Source organism: Bactrocera neohumeralis, unplaced genomic scaffold (genome assembly GCF_024586455.1).
Source record: "Bactrocera neohumeralis isolate Rockhampton unplaced genomic scaffold, APGP_CSIRO_Bneo_wtdbg2-racon-allhic-juicebox.fasta_v2 cluster10, whole genome shotgun sequence".
NCBI classification, from domain to species: domain Eukaryota; kingdom Metazoa; phylum Arthropoda; class Insecta; order Diptera; family Tephritidae; genus Bactrocera; species Bactrocera neohumeralis.
In genome coordinates this window covers 8,839,615-8,861,209 of record NW_026089623.1, presented here as the reverse complement: position 1 = coordinate 8,861,209, position 21,595 = coordinate 8,839,615, and the positions used below count along the sequence as shown (strand labels likewise).

The 21,595-nt window shown below is 36.2% G+C and overlaps 1 protein-coding gene across 5 annotated transcripts in view; it reads left to right on the top strand.

Moving 5' to 3' along the window:
- Nucleotides 1–21,595, top strand: part of LOC126765050 (protoheme IX farnesyltransferase, mitochondrial) — a 54,849-nt gene that overhangs the window by 14,099 nt on the left and 19,155 nt on the right. For 2 of the 5 annotated variants that reach the window (XM_050482635.1, XM_050482636.1), the window contains exon 4: nucleotides 17,399–17,676. The exons of 2 other annotated variants lie outside the window; for them this stretch is intronic. In XM_050482635.1, the coding sequence (XP_050338592.1) occupies nucleotides 17,399–17,616 (218 nt within the window). In that variant the 3' untranslated portion in view covers nucleotides 17,617–17,676. Of the gene's footprint in view, nucleotides 1–17,398; nucleotides 17,677–18,210; nucleotides 18,429–21,595 lie in introns of those variants that run through there. One more of the 5 variants, XM_050482638.1, reaches the window with a different exon arrangement.

Below are 21,595 nucleotides of genomic sequence, written 5' to 3'. Positions count from 1 at the left end.
ATGACTGGCCAGAATATATTTTTATTGACTAGGTAAATCCTTCAGTGGAACAAAGTTTAAAAAGCTTTATACCATAAGGATGAGGCTTGTTGGGAATATATTGTCGGAAATTTAGTCTGCCCCTCCATGGAACAAGTGTCTCACCGATTACTAAATTTTCTCCTGGTTAGTAAACTCCTTGATATCGCATTTGATGCATCTGAATAGAGGTTGATTTTACCAAGTTGATCGCCTGGTAAAATGGAATTATTGTCTGAGAAGTGCATGACCTTGAGCAACAATTGAAAACGATTTCGCGACATTGTTTTTCCCGGAATTGAAAAGTTGTACAACAAATTTTTAGACCAATAATCTCTGATAGATCCAACTCTCACCAAGCTCATCCACAAAAAGAGTCCGAAGAACTTCTTCGAGCAGGTACAATCTTCTATAAAAGTGTACAGCTGCTGGCGTATGCCGTTGATATTGATATCATTGGCCTCAACACCCTCGCCGTTAGTTCTGCTTTCTCTAAACTGGATAATGAAACGTAGCAGATGGGTTTGGCCGTGAACGAAGGTAAGACGAAATAAGTATCTCCTGTCATCAAAGAAACAGTCGTCGCACTCACGATTAGGCTCCCACATCACTGCTGGTAATCATAACATCGAAGTCGTAGATAATTTCGTCTATTTTGAAACCAGTATTAACACCAACAACAATGTCAGCCTCGAAATCCAACGCAGGATAACTCTTGCCAACAGGTGCTACTACGGACTGATGCAATTGAGAAGTAAAGTTCTCTCTCAACGAACTAAAATTAAACTCCATAAGTCACTAATTATCACCGTCCTGCTGAGTCCACGTTACGAAATTCCAGGAAAAAGGTTCTGCGGAAGATATATGGTCCTTCGCGGATTGGCCACGGCGAATACCGCATTCGATGGAACGACGACATTGATATAGTCCAGCGAATTAAAAGACAGCGACTGCGCTGGCTAGGTCATGTCGTACGTATGGACGAAAACACTCCAGCTCTGAAAGTATTCAACGCAATACCCGCCGGGGGAAGCAGAGGAAGAGGAAAACCTCCACTCCGTTGGAAAGACCAGGTGGGGAAGGACCTGGCTTCGCTTGGAATCTCCAATTGGGGTCTCATTGCGAAAAGAAGAAACGACGCGCGCCTTTGTTAACTATGCTATAATCGTGTAAGCGTTGTCTACGCCAGTAAAGAAGAAGAAAAACTCAAATATTGGCCGATATATGCAGCATAAAGTCACCCGGAAGTGCGAAAATTATTATGTTAGGTATATGTAGGAAGTATTGACCCGGTTCAACCCACTTTTGATACACAGAGATGCTATTGCCAGAAAAGGATTCTCTCTGAATTTCAATTGTTTATCCCATTCATTGACCGATATTTTCCGCCAAAAGTCAACAATAGACAATAATGGAATTGTTGTTGTTGTAAGGGGTACCTAGTCCCCGTTAGGATGGTAAGGATTAGATAAGTTGTCATTGAGGTCATCCAACGGTAGGAGTAGAAAACGTGTTATTTCGACGGGGTCGGGCCATAAGGGGAGGTTTGTCAGATGTGTAGGATTAGCAGGGCATGCGAAGAGGTGGTTAGTGCCATGCGGAAACTCGTTGCACGTTGGACATATATTTGATGTAATTGTCGATTCTGGATAAGTAGGAGTTTAACCTGCTACCCTAAAATACGGGTAATAGTTAAGGAACTGGTCATCGATAGGTCAGTAATTAATGCCTTCATTATCCGTTAAGTTATTTTTGTTATAGCCTTGGGAAAAAAGCAACCTCCTCTTTTACTACACGTCGGTTACATGATTTTACATAAGTTTTATTTTTTCTATTTTTACAAATTTTCAGAAATTATTTAGCTGTAGCTTCTAAAAATTACCATTTATTATACACTAGGAGATCCGGACAGGCGTTGCTGTGGTATACATTTTATACTATTATTCATATAATAAACTATATAATACAGTGAAAAATTTATTTACGAATAAAGGCGAAAACGTTTTTGTCGGTATAAGAATCCAAGATATTATACTTGAGGTTAATTTTGAATATGTTCATACAAATAAATTTCATTGGAAAATATAACGAATTTAAGGCTGCTTTCTCAATGTCTGGTTACCAGCCTTTCTTTACAGTTAATAGAGTTGTCCGCTTAACAGATTGTACTTAATAAACATTAACAATGTGCAAGGATAATAGAGATGTCCACTTAATAGAGCGTCCATTTAATAAAGCTTTCACTGTATTTTTATACCCTCGCAACAATGTTGCTAACGAGAGTATTATAGTTTTGTTCACATAACGGTTGTTTGTAAGTCCTAAAACTAAAAGAGTCAGATATAGGGTTATATATACCAAAGTGATCAGGGCGACGAGTAGAGTCGAAATCCGGATGTCTGTCCGTCCGTCCGTGCGAGCTGTAACTTGAGTAAAAATTGAGATATCATGATGAAACTTGGTACACGTATTCCTTGGCTCCATAAGAAGGTTAAGTTCGAAGATGGGCCAAATCGACCCACTGCCACGCCCACAAAATGGCGAAAACTGAAAACCTATAAAGTGTCATAACTAAGCCATAAATAAAGATATTGAGTGAAATTTGGCACAAATGACCGCATTAGGGAGGGGCATATTTGGACGTAACTTTTTTGGAAAGGTGGGCGTGGCCCCGCCCCCTACTAAGTTTTTTGTACATATCTCGGAAACTACTATAGCTATGACAACCAAACTCTATAGAGTCGTTTCCTTCAGCCATTTCCATATACAGTTCAAAAATGGAAGAAATCGGATAATAACCACGCCCACCTCCCATACAAAGGTTATGTTGAAAATCACTAAAAGTGCATTAACCGACTAACAAAAAACGTCAGAAACTCTGAATTTTACGGAAGAAATGGCAGAAGGAAGCTGCCCCCAGGCTTTTTTTAAAAGTTGAAAATGGGTGTGGCGTCGCCCACTTATGGACCAAAAACCATATCTCAGGAACTACTCCACCGATTTCAATGAAATTCGGTATATAATATTTTCTTAACACCCTGATGACATGTACGAAATATGGGTGAAATCGGTTCACAACCACGCCTTCTTCCAATATAACGCTATAACGGGGGTAAATTGAATTTATTCTTCGATTTGGGTTTCAAACTTATTATTTCGAGAGCAATACAGTACAAATTATGAAACAAAAATTATCAATTCCAATTTTTAGGTAAACAAAGTGGTTATAATCGAAAAGTCAACCATATGCATGCATTACATAGTGGCTCATTTTATTAAAAATTCAAACAGAAAAATCCTTTTACATTGCGTGTTTCATAACGCAAAACGATGACTGCCAAGTTTTGCGAATCTTTCGATGACTTCTTCGGCGGTTATTTCGATATAATGATGCGTAATCCAACTAGTCTTACTTGAAGCATAGTCGTTCTAAGCCATGTTTTGATGCGGCGAAGATAAGATTAAGAACGTTCAGAGCTCGCGTATGTTACGAGTACAGAATACTCGGAGATAGGTGTGGATTGTTGAGAATATGTCGACATCACATTTTCTTAATGTTTCCAGTGCAGAAGTTGGAATTTCGCTGCCTTAAATTTTTTGTTGCTGCTGGCAGTAGCTTAATTCACCTTTGAATTTCAATTTTTGTACGCTTTTTTAATCATGCAGAAGATTCCCGAATCTTTCTATCAAGCATCCGATTAGATCACCGATTTCGTTTTCTTTTAAAAGACTTGCTTTTTCTGGGAGCAACACACTCAATTGGTAACCATCCAAAACTTCTAGTGAAAAACGAGCTTCCAAATCTTCTTTGATGGTGTCCAGCAGAGGTATGTAGACAGAGACCCTGTAGTAATCTTCGCAAGTTTTCACGTCGTAATTTTCGCGTTTCGTTTGTCGACCACGTCATTTCATCATCTTTTTCTCTCTTCTTTTCCAACGTGGCAAGCAACGTCCCAATCATTTTTGATGCCTTCGTCAAATCAATTGCTTGCTTTTGAAGAACTACGCTGAGCGAATGGGTGAGCGATAGAATGTCGCTGAGACAGAAAAGCCCGACGATAAATTCGAACTTGCACAAAGCCGATATGAGAATTGTTGCTTTGCCTGCTGATTCTCTGTTCTTCCACTCATTGATTTTTGTCAGAGCTTCGATGATCAACGGTAACTTCGCAACAAATTGAAGGACAGCATCGTGCCTCTCTACCCACCGTGTTTCACACAACTGGACCATTTTTTCACCAAGTATCTTTGCTAATATAGTCACACGTTTAGGAAATGAGTTCTTGAAGAATTTGTCGACTTCTCGAATGCACTGGCAACGTTTTCGATTAATCGTACTTTCACTGACTTTGAAATACTGATGTTGAGTTTGTGCGAAAAACACGGAGTCATGACAGCATTTTTTGCTTCTTTCCGAATTTCGTTGACTGCTCCGATATTTGACAGCATAACCGCACATCCATCAGTCCCTATCAAAGCGCATTTATCCATTCGGAGATTCATTTTCTTCATGTCTCCAAGAACAATCCCCCCGATGGCAGATCCACTTCAACAATTCTTCATCGGTTCGGTCATTTTTTCCAGCAGCCCTGTAAGCCATTAATCCATGTTCATCCTCGCTTTCTTCTAATTCTGTGCCCTCTGCGAGAGTATTCTTCGAAAGTTGACCGAATGCATCCAAAAAAGATACAAAGTCTTCTCGTATGCATGCTTCGCCAGAAGAAAACTCGACATATCTGAGTACAACGCTAATCTGTAACGAGAAATATTATTCTTCTGTAAATTTCTGTTTATTTTCTTGGGAACAACCACTATCCGATAGTTCAGACAATAGGCATCAATTATTATATTTTTTCGGAAATTCTACTTCTACGTAATTAATTGGCAGGATGAAAGTATTACCTGAGCTTTTCCCGACAGATCTGGAGATTCATCGATATCGATGAGACATATATGCCCTCAGATATATCGAACCTATGTCTATATGTTTTTTGTGGTTCGTGGTGTCAACTGACGCTAGGTGTCAACTGACACTAGGTGACACCACGAACTACGAAAAACATATAGACACGATGCCGCTTGAGACTATCGAACGCCCCATTAATTCGATATCTCCGCGGGCATATATGTCTCATACTGTACTCAAGACTTCGACTCTTTCTTAATTCAGAATTTAGTACTTCCGCTGTGAGTCGCCCAGAAAAGGGTTAAATAAGTTTAGACAGGTCATATAATGCAATTTATGATAGTATCTTGTTGTGATTTCCGTAGTGTATTTGGTGAGAAGAGTGTCACTGTTATATTTTCATTTTTTTATTGTAGAGAATATTTTTCTAGCAAACAAGTGAAATTTTCAGGTTTTGCGGTTCCAAGGGGGGGAAATTTCCCTCATTATACATATTAGCGAGCAAAATGTATTAAAAGTTGAACCCGTGGTAAAAACGCAGACATCAGCCATCTTTGTTTGTTTTCATTTGAACAATGTTGCCATCGCTCAATACGCATTTATGAATGTACATATAGTTTTGTACACATCTATGTTTTCAATTAGATTTTTTTATAATATAAAATATCAAAACTGAAAACAAACTATTAAAAAATAGTATATATATTTATAAATAATAGCATTCGACTCTGATTTTGAGTTATTTTAAGAAAATTTCAAACATATTGAAGACAACTTTTATAATTACTACAGTATATCGAGATTGGCGACCCTGCGTTGTGAGAGAGCAATCAGCTGACACGTTTCTACGGCAAAAATCCAAATGCCGTGGATTCCTACGGCATCTTACGGCAAAGAGAGAGGGTGTAGCGTTTTTCGCTGTTCACTTACATTGCGCGCCCATAAGATAGGTCGTATTAGCTGACACGGCCCACGGATCTACGTTTTTGGCTGTTTGCGCTATAAAGTGTGATGTTGTTGTCCGTCCTTTGGTAGCAACGAACATGTTCAATTTTCAACATTCTCCCGGGCGAAAAAATTAACTACAGTTTGTGATCGTGTCATGTTCGTCATCTACGATGACTATGCGCCTTCCTGTGTTGAATTAATGATAGTTTGCTTATAACTATTTCTGCAAATTCGTTACAAAGATATCCTGTCGACTTTTCCTCTTTCACATCGGACGACGCTATACCTTTGATGTGACGTTTCGGTTTTTTGCACTTTAGTATTCTCCTCTTCACTGCTTTCGTCTTTCGGTGATTGTTGTAAGTGTTTGGTTGGTAGACATCTCATCCGTTTCTTCTTCTTGGCTTTTGGATTCAGTACTGCATCTTTCGCTGTCATACCTCTATCGTCAGCGACTTTAATTGTCATGTCTTCATTTGGCGCTTCGTCAGGCGGGTCAAGATCCATTGATGCATCTGTAACAAGACAACCAGCCTTCCTACTTCCTCCGAAGTGAAGACTCTCCCGGGGAATAAAACGCCTCTTAAAGTCTTCTCTTCCCGTAGGTGATAAAATCTCTTATTTAAAATCATTATCCAAAAATTTAACTGTTACATTGATTTTATTTTCGTTCATTAAGGAGGTGCTTGTTTTAACCTCCTCTTTAGTTTTCTTCGTTTCAGCCAGGGTGCATGCATGCTGTTTGATCGCATTTAGTTATTGACTTATGATTAGCTACCATTGGGTCGTGCTCTTCCGTTGTGTCATCAACTTCAATATCTCTTTCTGTAAGATCTTTTATCTCATCTTTCTCGAAGGTTATGTCTTCTACGCGCAGCTTGCGTTCCTTCGATATGTCATCTACGCCAGGTTTCTCGAAGATTATATCTTCCACGCTCAGCTTGCCAAAGGTAACGTCTTCTACGCGAAGCTTACCTTCTTTCAACGTATATCTTCTAATATGTCATCAACGTAATGCTCTTCGAAACGTATATCTTCTACGCGCAGCTCATCTTTTCTATTTTTTAAATTGCTTTTTTCTTTCTTTAATCTTTTCAAAATGTAAGTGACCTCCCAAGATAGATCTTCTATCTCACCATTAAAATATGAATTTGTAATAGAGTGTCAATTCGTGGATATTTCTTTCCATGTTGCTCCATAAATTCTTGAGACGGTCTTCGTAAAATTCGATTTCAGTTTCGTCTCCAGCATTTATATTTATTTTTGCCTCTGCAATTGTAGATCGAATTCTTTCCGATCTTTTTTCAATTGCCTGCTCTATGAGGTCTATCATTTTATGAGTTGGGCTATTTCTTCCAGCCTTTATGGCCATCTCTTTGGAAATTATTTCCTTTTCGAGCTCCTGGATTTGCTTCCTATTATCTTCAGCTCTCCTCCATATATAATCTAGATTTATTTTCTCAAATCTAATATCTTCTACGCGCAGCTTCTCAAAAGTGATACCTTCTACGCGTAGAACGCCTTTCCTTTGTAACATGTCCGCAGTGTTCGACATTTTAACAATTTTTTTTTAATAAACTGTTTTTATTCTTAAAAAAAATCGTTTGAGGTAATTGTTTTGGTCGCCTGGTTGACCTTGCTGTGCCTCGATTCACAGCCGCTGAATATTTTTTTTAATAACAGTATTTACACAGCGTTTAGTTTCGTACTAAAACGGCTTATGTGATCATATATGTAAATATGCGGGAATATGGACCCGTCTTACAATTTCTTTACTAATTCGCCTGTGTAAATAACAGGGCTTTTATATTGCCTGTATACATACATATATAATAGGACTTTTACATATATTGCCTGTATTTTATTCATACAGGTCTTACAATTTTGGCTCGAGCTACTTATCCGGCTCGAAGGACCAAATGTTTGACTTTTAATATCAAACTGGTTGATTTGTATGATCAAACGTTAAAACTTAAATAAGATTTTTTAGATCCTTACCACTGGTGGGGGGGGCTCGGGAAATAAAGACCTTATTCAAGTGAGAAATATTTCATTCTAATTTTATTTTTAAATTTGTAAACCTTATATACTATTTTTGAGTTTTTAGTTATCTAATTAAATATATGTGTTTGTACTACACACCACATGGGGTTGTTTTCAACTATACAATGCAATACATGGGTGTATGTGTTATCATATAATTTATGCTGTATGGTTTGGGTTGTTTTCAAGTGCACATGTGAATTTGTAATCAATTGCCCAAACCTAAGTAAATATGTTTATCATATTTCTTGAGTGCATGCGTATTACATATTTAATGCATACGTGTCTCATATATGTATGTATGTTGCTTATAAATGCATATATTTTTATACTCTCGCAACAAAGTTGCTAAGGAGAGTATTATAGTTTTGTTCACATAACGGTTGTTTGTAAGTCCTAAAACTAAGAGTCAGATATAGGGTTATATATACCAAAGTGATCAGGGTGACGAGTAGAGTTGAAATCCGGATGTCTGTCTGTCTGTCCGTCCGTCCGTCCGTGCAAGCTGTAACTTGAGTAAAAATTGAGATATCATGATGAAATTTGGTACACGTATTTCTTGGCTCCATAAGAAGGCTAAGTTCGAAGATGGGCAAAATCGGCCCACTGCCACGCCCACAAAATGGCGAAAACCGAAAACCTTAAAAGTGTCATAACTAAGCCATAAATAAAGATATTAAAATGAAATTAGGCACAAATGACCGCATTAGGGAGGGGCATATTTGGACGTAATTTTTGTTGGAAAAGTGTATGTGGCCACGTCCCCTACTACTATAGCTATGACAACCACACTCTATAGAGTCGTTTCCTTCAGCCATTTCCATATACAGTTCAAAAATGAAAGAAATCGGATAATAATCAAGCCCACCTCCCATACAAAGGTTATGTTGAAAATCACTAAAAGGGCGTTAACCGACTAACAAAAAACGTCACAAACACTAAATTTACTGTTTTTTCGCTTAGTTGTAACATTTTGGCAAAAACGTAGTTTAACATAAAAAAAAAACTACGTTTTTGCCAAAAAGTTACAACTAAGCGAAAAACCATCAAAATAGGGAAAAAAATTAAAAGGTCATAAAAAAACTGACAAATACGAACGCCAAACCCTTTGAGGGTTTTACTATACTGACCTAGTACCATCACCCTGACTTGGAATTTCTCACCCCCCAGACAATAATCCCAAAAATGTTCCACAGTGTAATCAATTGTTTGGCAACATTTATTTGTGGTATTTACTATATAAACATTATTTTTTGGTTAAAAGGTTTTACAAGGCTTATATATAATTAATATTGTTATACTTTGCATTATTTACAATACTAAACACATTAATTTACTAATTCTTAATATTCACACAATTTGTGCATTTGTAAGCTAATTTAAAAGTATTTTTTTAAATTGATTTAAAACTATTAGTATTGAGTAATTTTAATAAATCATAGAAATTCGGCTTTGACTGATTGGTCAAGTTTCATCTATGAGTCTTGCGTTTATGGTTGCCGTAATGGATCCATTCTTCATCACCAGTCACAAACACGCAAAACTGAGTTATTTCTACTGCGTTCAAACAGCATTTAAACGTTTTGATATGGCTTAGTAACCAAATTATTTTATGGTAGTTCTAAATATAAAAAAAAATCTTTTTACGAAACACATACAAAAAAATTTTATATTTGTATAGGTGCTACCGCTTTCAACACATTTATGTCGTTTGTATAAGGAAATTTCAAATAGCGTTTGATACACACCTGTAATTAATCTTGCTTTGAAGTAGACAAAGTCCAGCACCCTCGGTGTTGAGAAATTCACCCGCGACTTTAATGAATACACATGTATACGTCTGGAATAATAATAGAATATTTAACTATTAAGTAATTGTTGTTAACTTACATTCTCCCACTTTATTGTAAATGGCATTAATATATTCTTCAAGTTTTGTTTTATCACCTTCAGGCATTGCTAAATCTTTTTTCACGCTTTCCGCCGACGGACTCGTCGCAATGCCCTGACTATTTGTGCCAATCATACCCATCAGAGAGCTGCAACGAGTACGATAAAATCAGAAAAAACAGTCGTGCCAAAAACACAATCAAATCAATTCAGTTCAGCATAGACAATTCGTAGCCGCCAGCGTCAACTGACCTGATGCAACACGAACAATCTGTTCTTCGGCAATCACGATCGTGTAAATGTATGGCTGGCTTCGGTTGCAATCGTATCATGTCAGTTCATAGCGTTGCGACGATTGTTTGAATTGATGTGAAACTTTGGGTAAACTATAAGTAAATCTACGAGTAAATTTATGGGTAAATCTATGAGTACAGCAAACAACAACAAATTGACTGGACTGATTTGAATTATGTCTGACAAAAAATGTATCAGCTTTGAAAATTTGCGCATGTTACAAATTTTCGAAGCGTAAACATTGGAAATTCCATCGAGAACGTACATAAATTTGTTGCATGTATGTACTCGCTGGAATTTCCATTATACATATAACATATGTATATACATACATACATGTGTATACAAACATATGTATTTGAAATAGAACAGTGCACTTGAGTAAATCAGTGTTCAGGGGATGATATACAAACCGAACGCTGTCGATCATTTCAATCATTGAAGCATGAGTTTGCATCACTTCGGGTATTTTCTGCTGATACGAACGTTCATAAAGAAATCAGGTATAAGCTGATCGCTAGTGATACAAAGTGACAGAACTGACAGAATCAGACAGAGTAAGTCCGCGATTACATGAAGCAACTTTTGTTGCTAATTCTCGGGCGATTCTCTTTTGCTGTCGCCCATTACCTTCACACGAGCAACTTGTGTTGCGCAACTCTGTTCGAGTTTTTTTCTCATTCTCTTTCACTTTACTTTAACCCATTGTCGTTTCTTTTTCCTTATAGGTATTTGGGCCACTCTATTACATATATTAATCAGCTCTGTCAATTAAGAAATACATTTTATTTATTAAAACAAAGATATATCACCCTTTTTACTACCGTTTATAATAAAATATTTGCAATTTACCGGACGCTCTTCAGACCAATTTACAATAATTGAGTTTTGTGAACGAAATGAAATAAATAAAAGAGAATGGTGAGTGCATCCGTACAACCAGAAGCGCGAACTGAGAATGCATTCGAGAAAATATCGAAATTTCACAAGGATGCAGGTGTCAACATTCGAATATTTACTGTATTTAATAAAACATCTAGTTTTTAAGCAAAATATAAACTACCGCAAAAGCATAACTCCTGCAAAAATATTAGTTATAACATTTTGCCTATAAAAAACAACGGTGCAGCTATAAGCAAAGAAAGGTGTTTTTCTGACTTGTTTTATCTGTTTCATTCGGGGTGGGTTGAGCCGTGGCTCAGCATGTATTGATCGACAACAAAGACGGCTGTGTCCCATTTGGTGTGCGTTGGCTGTATGAAAATGCATAAGGAGTTCGGCAACAGCTCTTCAAATAAGTCAAAGCTCGAACATGCGTTTTCGTTTCGTCTTGTTCGGTGTATGTTGTCACATATGAAGCTATGGGCAGTCAATGGCGGTAATTTTTAACGGATTCATTGTCAATATAGGCGTCTCATTCTTACACAAAAAACAATTTCGTATGATAAATGTTGCTACTCTTAAAATAGAGTTTTCCATTTCAAGACAAAAAGTTACGCATGGATATGTATTAGTATACGAGGTAAAACTTTACAAATGTGTTTGTGAATTGAGTAGCACCGTCTTGTAGGGTACAGTATCCAGAACGAAGCTACGCAAGGGTTACTCTCGATTTCCGCGGCAACTCGATCTCTTCGTCTGCAATGGGTGGTAGTATGATTCCATGTAGGCCTGTCACTGAGAGGGAGTCGCTGAAGTTGTTAATGTGAATGACGGTCAGTGCGTGGCTGAAGTTAGTTGCTTCCGAAGTCTGTTCGGCGTATTGCCTCACTGTGCAGGTGTTCTAGGGAAGACATCAAGAAGCATCCTGTTATAGTCTGGAGTCAAGTGTCATTATATGTCTGTAGCTTTCTCGTAGGCGTAGTTAAGGACCCGCGGTCGATCGACTTATATGTTGTCAACAATGTGTCGTGTGAGAAGCACAGGCTGTGGAATGTTACACCTAAAATCTTATGGTTACTGACATTCGGAATTTTAACGCCATCGACTTCAATTTTAAGGTCAAGTCCTTACTCCTGTGGATTTAGTTTTCGTTTGCCATTGATTTAATTGTCCCACGTAATTATCTTGCAATCATCAGCGTACGAGGTGAGGGCAGTTGAGGGAGTTTCGAGTTGTGTGATTGACTGTGTCCAAGGCAAGTCCAACGGTACGAGGATGCTTCTCTCGCTTGTGGGTGGTTTTTGGTTGACGCCATGAACTATCTGGGCGTTTATAACGCTAAGCGCTGTAGTGGTACTGTGCACTTTTCGGAAACCATGCTGGTGGTTTGCAAGACTCAGGTTATGCGTGAAGATCGGAAGTAGCGAGGCCTCAAGGTTGGCGGATTTCCCAAGTTTTAGTAGTGGGACCACTCTTCCGATTTTCCACACATCGGGTATTTAAAGAGCGGTCAGCGGCAAGACCTTGGTGAGGTAGCTTACTTCCGGCGAGCCTAAGTGCTTTAGCATCAGCATGTTACTCCCTTCAGAGCCATTGGATTGGAAGATTTTGCCTTTTTGATGACATTCTGAACCTTTTCGTTTCATTTCTTGATTGAAATTATTATATGGGAAGTAGGCGTGGTTGTGCCCATTTTCGCATTCTGACATGGGAATATGAAAAGAATGTCACGTACTAAATTTTGTTGAAATCGGTCGGATGGGTTCCGAGATATGTGATTTCACCAAAAAATTGGGCGGTGCCACCCCCATTATTCAAGTTTTACCCTGGCTCCTATAAAGCCCTATCATACTATATCTCTATCTATCTATTTAGTTATAGATTTATCGCGCTTATAGTTGTGTTTTAAACCGCACCGTTATATGGGGAGTGAGCGGTAGGAGCTCTTATAATATTTGAGCTTGGAAAATTTGGTTGTAGCTTTAGGGGCATTTTTTGCCCACAGGTGCTCCTTGGTACTGTGATCGCCAGTGCGAAATTATAGTTCTATATATTAATTTAGTGCTTAGTCATGACACATTATAGGTATAACGTGACAGTGGTCCGGTTACGCCCATCTATCAACTCGTATTTTTTTTTTGTACAAAGGAACTCGTATAACATTCATTAAGATATCTTAATTAATTTTTGCTTAAACTCCAGCTTGCACGGACTGACGGATAGACAAACCGACAGTCAGGCGGATTTCAACTCGTCATCCTGATTACTTATACATATCTATACATAACCTTGTATCTATCTCGCTGCAAGAGTATAAAAACAACAAAAAAGATAAAAAAGCAAGAATTTTGCTATTATAAAGAGGTTGTCTTAAGCTAATATTTATCAGGTTTGCATGGATTGGAAGCCTTCCATTATGAAAACCGTTATCACATTTCTGAAGCTAGAGAAACTGGTAGGGGCCATTTAATAAATTTACATTAACCGCAAGATATGGTTTCTTCTGCTTTCAGCTCGTCTTCAATAATAATCGTTGCAGATAACTTAACTTAAGACATACATTTTTGATAATTATAGTGATGTATTTCGGTTTTTATATATGTTGCTTGAGGAAGAATGTGAGTGAAGTCGGCGAGATCTCAAAATTCACCGAAAATCACTGAGTGATAAGAGTTCAAGTACAGTTCAAGAATCCACAAAAATTCATAATTAAATTTTATTAAAATTATTTTTCTAAAAGGGTTTTCTTTCAGAGATACGGATTTCCAGGCGCGATTTTATGTGTAGACGGGACACATATTAAAATCGTTGCTCCAACTAAAGATTAGTTTCTCTATTATAACCCCAAAGAATACTTTAGTATCAATGCCATGATTGTAAGTTTGGTGACAAATTCTCATTTCAAACACCTTAATCAATATTTTGCAAATATGTGACAATAAAATTAAAAAAAAAAATACTTTATGCGAATGCTCAGTATTCTGTCAGCAATCACGACTCCTGCATAAGGAATGTCAGCAATGCTCGTTATTTTTATGAGAAAAATTACCTTGATGGTGAACGAAACACTTGGCTTTTGGGTATTATAATACATACATATATTTTACATAAATTCCCAAAACGCTTTACAAATTGTCAAACATCAATATATTTGTACAGGAGATGCTAAATATGCCTTAGAACCATGGTTAATTAATCACATCATTCCGTACCCCTCTCACAGAGAGGATAGAAGAGAAATATAATAAAATACATGCAAAAGCGAGAAATATTGTCGAAAAAACAATAGGTGTTTTTAAAAATCGATTAAGAAGTCTTCTGGGTGCTCGTGAGCTTCACTACGAGCCATGGAAGGCATCTCAAATCGTTAATGTTGCGGCAGCGTTACATAGCGTTGATATTCACTATATTTTTACAGAAAATAATGAAATTTTTTCATCAACTTATAATGATGCAGCTTCACAAATCAGAGAAGCTACATATATTGTGTATGTAAATGTTGCACATATAGCTCCTCTGATTTGTGAAGTTGCATGATTATAAGTTGATGAAAAAATATCATTCCGGGGTGTTGTGAAATCCAAGACAGAATTGCAAACCAATTCTGATTTACAATGGTGTCACAGAATCTGTTTCATCTTTTCGAACATACGCAGAATCAATATTCGAATTAGCTGTTTATTAATGTGTCAAAACTTGCAAATGAATACATTTGGAAGCAATCCTTTTAAAGTTTTTAATAAGTTCCGAATTAAAAGAAGATTTTACGAGATAACATTTATCGAATGAATAAATCAATAATAAAGACATTTCGTGTTTTATACTTATGTTTTTCGCTATAGAAATAAAGATAAATATATTCGAAATAATAAAATAACTTGATTTCTTAACTTACATTTCAAATCTGTTAGCGATTATCTTCTAGCTTTGTCTCTGATATAGTCGTTTTGCTTTTCAAATGCTCTACCTAATCCTACTTATTGAGAACCTTTTTCTGTAGTTTTTTTTAAGTAATTCGGCTGTACATGTTTCGGGTGGCCTAGAAGTACGTCTAGGCAGTGCTGGACTGTCGGCATTGATACGTCGGCCTCTGTCTCATTGCCAACGTCGGCTGCCATAGGTAAGCTCATGCTCACTGTGTTTTTAATTCCACTTGTACTCGTCTCTAATGCCGCTAGTGAAGTGGTGCTGCTTATTTCTGCAGCCACAAGTAGCTGACTCCTTTTTATTCTCAACCAATTTTCTCTTTATGTATGCCTTCCAGTCCAGCCATACCTAATAAAAAATAAGTCAAACAAGCTTTAAATTATCCTGTTACAACAATAAAAACTACTCTATTATACCAAAAACCTGTCGCTTCTTCTTTAGGGCACTTGGTAAAACTCTGCGCCATTTCTGATTTTTGCTGTAACAGCTCAATCATTAGTCCATATTGCTGCTAGGTGGTAATTATCTAGACCTGCGGAAATCGCATTAAAGATTATTTTACTGGTAACAAATATGTTATGGTTTGAATTCAATAAAAACTATCATTTTCCTTTTTTAAAATTATTTCTCCGCTAGCAAAAAACTTGTCTTAAACTAGTTGTCTAGCTGTTTGATTGATTATTAGATAGAGAGGTGTGAGTTCTATTATGACCTCTGCGACAACCGTCGGGCACGAGCGTATTGCTACCGATTTTCAAACAGCCGGTTCTACGATACCGAAATTGTCCCGGATTTTATGCTGGGTCTGGCGGCACAGGGATTTCAACTCGGAGATTAGACAACTGGTAAAAAAACAAATGCGGATGTATTGGGTAGAGAACCTGAAGGCATGCAATCTCTGCCTGAGTAAGCAAGTTTTGAAATACTGTCAAATCCCTTTCCAATCCGAAGAGACAAGACGTTGTTATGCTGATGTTAGAACACCTTGGCTCGGCGGGATTAAGCTACCTTACCAAAGTCCTCAATTTGTCACTGACCACCCTTCACATACCCGATGTGTGAAAAATCAAGTGTGGTACAACTACTGAAACCTGGGAAGCCTGCGCTAGTCTTATTGCTCGATAACTATCCTTTCCTCAGTATAGAAAATACTTTAGGCGTTGGTACTCCCGACCTTCATACACCACCTGAGCTAAACACTAGTACGAATTCCGCAAAGCGTCATAAACGCTCATATAGCTCGTGGCCTCGACCAGAAACCGCTCTGTAAGAGAACTGTCCTTGTAGCGTTGGACTTGTCGAAGGCCTTTGACACAGTCAACCATACATCGAACAAATCACGCTTCCTTCAGGATTTAAGAGGTGAATCGTGAACTATACGAGCGATTGACAATCATCGATATTATTTCGAGGTGAACAATCAAAGTTAAGGAGAATTAAACATCGTGTTTCGCAGTCTCCCAGCTACTGTTTAATCACTACATTTCGAAACTCCTTCAACCATCAGAAGAAATCTCCATAACCTCATACGCAGATGATTGTACGATAATGCGCCGGGCAATGGAATTGTGGCAAAAGTGAATGCCTATTTCCCAGAACTTTCTCGCTTCCTCAGTGCTATTAGCCTAAAACTTTCCTATGCTAAATCCACGGCTATCCTATTCACGAACCAAACGAAGGAGTATAGACTATAATTTAACATTTCCGTTGATGGAATCAGAATTCCGACGGTAAACCAGAATATACCCCTAAATACCAAACGATTTGAATCCTACCAAAATCTGCAATGTTTTCGAGATCCATTCCACCGTTCCATATGTAACGATCGGTTTCACGATCTTGGTGTATAGTGCGGCTTCAGGATTTACCAGATTGCGTACCATATAGACAAAGGCAAATAAGGGTACATTTTTCAGTAGTGTAATAGAGAAGGTTGATTCGTGAACTGGAAACATCCTCTTCCAGTTTTCGAATATACCGGCTGATAGCTGTATACACAATGTCAAGAAAGTATCGGGAATTTTTCATTTCCCACAACTGTCCTTAACTATGATGCCAAAAATAAGCGCGATCAGTGTGTTTACAGCAGCTGTTTAAGTCAGTCGACCTTATTAAGGACAGTCTTACCAACCCAGGAAAAAAAGTTACCTGTCTTCCATGTAAGCGGGAGATTTAAATGAATAATTCTCGATACTCTCTACGGGGTGTATTTATAGGTATCGGTGACTTATGAATTATTTTGTATACATGTATGGTTCATAATTTTGACAATTTAAATCATGAAATTTTTGGATTATAAAAAATATTATACAGTGCATATAAATGGAAAACCTCTATCAGTTTGCTGATTATCGAAATTAATCAAACAATATTCTAAACACTAATATCTATACATAATAAAATTTCGTCACCTTATTAGTATAAAATGTGCATAATATTTGTGCATATATACATATATTATTTAATAATTAATTATATAATTACTTTCAGCGTACAAATTTTATAAAAAATCGGATAGTAATACTTCGAGGATGTTATTTCGTTTTTCCCTTATCCATCTACCATTATTGATGTTGCTATTCTTATTGAATAAAAAACGATGGCTTATAACAGAAAATAAAAGTTGTGTTCCTGAGTTGCATATGAGTGAATTTGGATGTGTAAATTCTATGAGTGGACAATCGGCTAAATCAAAACTAATTATGTAAATCGAAAAGTAAAAATAATGTAAATATAGTAATAAACATTAATGTGATGTAAATAAATTATTTTATGAATTATTTCTTTAAAAATGGAATAAGATACACATGTTGCTAGGAAAATTCAAGTTTAATAAACCTCAGCCCTTCCTTAAATTCATATAGCCAACTACCTACATTGCAAAAGTTTGAACCCTACGAGTAAGAGTCGTTCTGAACTATGGACTTGTGCAGGGGTCGAATCGTTACATCCGTGCACGGATCGGCAAACATTCGAAAGAAAATTACGTAATACGTCAATCGTATGCGGGTATAGGCATTATGAGATAAGAAAGCCAACGGATCGTAATGTATTTGCAATTCACAATAGTTTTTAAATTCCACATTGCTTGGGATCGTATCTTTAGGTCACAATAGATGTGGAACTGTCAAAACTGTTGCAAAATTTTCAATAAACTAACAAAAGCTAATTAAATATCAAAATGGATCCGACTTTGTTTTTTTATTTGAGCTTTACTAAAATTGATGGGGATGAAATATAGCAATAGCGTAGGTATAAAATAAACAAATTATGAACCCTCATTAACAAAATTTTCTTTGCAGATGTATCGTTGAACAAAGCATTGGAATCTTAAAAAGACGTTGGAGAATTTTAGGATATGGTAAGAGAAGAAGATATCATCCCACAAAAGTGGAAGATTGGGTAACGTTTGTGCGGCATTTCGTAACATCTGCATAAAATTTAAAATACGTTATGACCCTCAAAATTGCGATTCTGATCACACTAAAGAAATAGACACCGGGGTAGCCATAAGAGAACAAATAAAGTATTCTTTAATAAATTTTATTTGAAAATGTATATGCCTTTAGCTGAGTAAATATTTTTTTTAATGTAAACTGAAATACAAAAATTTTGTTCATATAAATTCATTTTTTTTTTATATTTTTAATGCGATATTCCATTCATTGGTTTATTGTTTTTGTTCATTATTACTCAAATTTCACTCGGGGAACGCCGCGGTAAAGCTATTGCATAGCATTTTGTATCAACTTATGTAATTATAATTATTTATTTATTTTATTCATGCATTATTTCTTTTTCTTTGATATTAATTCAAGTTACACTTTTAGAGCGTGGTGACCGATAAGAAAACAAATTTTTCTATTATTAAATAAATAATAAGTTAATATTGTTTAAAATATTTTTATTACTTTACAATACATGTGGGTTTTATTATCTTACAGTAGCTGTTGGTTATTCAGGAATATTTATCATTGAAACTATAGGTTTATGATAACTAAAATAAGAAACATAAGTTTGCGACTTAATATCCTCTAAATACCTATAAAATACCTCGTCAATGGTGGTCCCATATTTTTTTTGTGGACTCTTGTGGATCATTATTCATTTTCAAATTCAATGTTTTTGATAGAAAAGTTGTCAACCGCTCTGATTTTTTATCAGCGAAGTTAATGTTGAAATCGCCAGCCAAGATAAGTGGAAATTTATTACCATTTGTACCAAGTATTTCCGACCCTTCTTCAGTGTACTCCAGTAAAGTGCGATGAATAAAATGCTCTACCTCGTCCAATTTTGGATTCGGAGAAATGTAAATTGCTACCATAACTATTTGTAGGCCATTTGTAAGTCAACATCAACATCGCTAACGCGTGCAATATTGATTTCAATATTCGGAGTTATAATATTAGTAATATTATTTTCATTAAGCAAATAGCTACCCCACCTTTTGAAACAGTATCTCGTTTGAACTGAACAATACAATTAAAATTAGGTATTTCAATCGGATTATCATACGTAATGCAAGTTTCGGTAAGAAGTAACACATTTGTTTGTCTCGTAACTGAAGCTTGTAAATCGTATTTATGACTATTTAGACTTTGGCAGTTGAAAGTCATTATTGAAATGCCAAAATTATGCAAATTGGGTTGGGAATAAGTGAAATCTTAAATTTAATAAACTTATACTAGCAAAAATCAAAGTATCATTGCTCATTTTAAATAGTCCAAAAATATGAATTCTTATTTTTCCCATAAATACGTTTGTAAAAAAAAGGATCGTAATGCTTTTCCTCATAAAAGATTTAAACAGTTTAAGAGCTCAAAACATGCGTTACATCAGCTACCTACCCGACGGCATTTCGCAATGTGATAAAATAAATTTTTCAAGAGCTCAACGCATGCGCTACATCAGCTCGAACCTACCTACCTTACGCCTTTGCGCAAATGATAATCTTATGATAACAAATGCCCACATATAGATTTGGCAATGGCAATAGCAATAGATTTTACAGTTAGCAAGACATATATTTAATCCTGTCGAGATGCCCCGTAACCGAGAATATGAAGAGAAATAAATATATGTATGTATTTACGGCATATGATGACTTGGCATATATGCCAAAGCAGAGAATATGAAGAGACAGAAATATACGTATGTATGTATTTCGTTTTGCTTGTTTATATTTTGTTTCACTTTTGACAGCGAAAAATGTGTACAAAACATACCTCTCACACAGATAACATAGAGACATTTTTTATTGTGTTCTCTGTCTCACATACCCAAGAATATGAAGAGTCATAAATATATGTATGCATGCTCCTTATGATACTCCCAACAACAGCATTGTGATATTTTTATGCTTCAATTTTTGGGGGCGACAATGTATGCAACTCGCTTTGTGTTCTTATTGTAGCAGTTCGCTGTGACGTTTTTGCATTCGTGTTCTTTCTTTCGTAGTACATAGTTGCATTTCCATATTGGTTAATATTTTGTAAAAAATAATCATATTTGATATGTATACAAATATACATAATATAATATAAATATTTTAGTAAATGCATGACGAAAAAATCTAATTAATTAAAGATATTGTGAAATGTATAGCCATACAAATTGATTCAGACGACTTGATATATTTAATAATTTTATTTGATTTTACATAATATACTATACTAGTAGTAGTAATAGAAATTGAATTTATCACAACAATAATAAATACATACATACTTATATCGGCTATCATATTAATCTTATTATTTGCTCATATGTATACGCTTGTGCGCGTTCAGAAAATCAAATCATGATTTTATCACTTATACATATTACATGTGCGCGCATTAATCTGCTTGTTCATACATTCATATATACTTATATGCACATACATATATTTGTATACACTTCCGAACAAATAATGCACAAGCATGCATACATACTAGGGCGGGTCGATTTAAAAATCCCCCATTGCTCTATGAAAATCATATTCTAGGGATCAAAATAACATACTTTGCCGAAGGAACCATACCTCTAAAACGAATTTTGATGTGCCCCAAATTGGGTCGAACTTTTGGGTAGGGGCAAATTTTGAAAAATCCCACTTTGACCCATTTAGAGTGCTCCAATCGAGTCCAAATGTTTGACCGACCCCCACTAACTTTGGACGGCCGATCCAACCATGCCAGTGGCACACGCCTTGGAACTCCCCTGGGGGGTTCCCCATACAATCATTTCAAAAAATCACCATTTTTGGCCTTTACATGAAAAAATCAGCTAAATGGCTATGTTTTTTCTTCATTTTTATTTATTTATTTATAATAATATCTATCTTTTCTCTTAAGAATTTTATTTAGTCAGAACATATGTAAATGAAAAAATTAATTTAAATGAGTTATAGAAAAGAAACTAAAAAAAATTATTGTTTGAAGTCTTTTTTACTTTCAAGTCTGGGCAATTTCGCACGGCTCTCTAATTTCGTTGCCATAACAGCCTCTACATTTTCCGGTATAACCCGTTTGGAAACGCTAGCTAGGAATTGAACATGTCGTTCCGTTCCTTGTATGTGTGATGGAATTTTTGGATCATTAAACGGTGGATCATCTTGATTTAAATATTCTTTCAATGTATCGTACGGAATGTTTCGCGTGAATGGTGGTTCAAATACGATATTTATATCATTCAAATTCATCATTT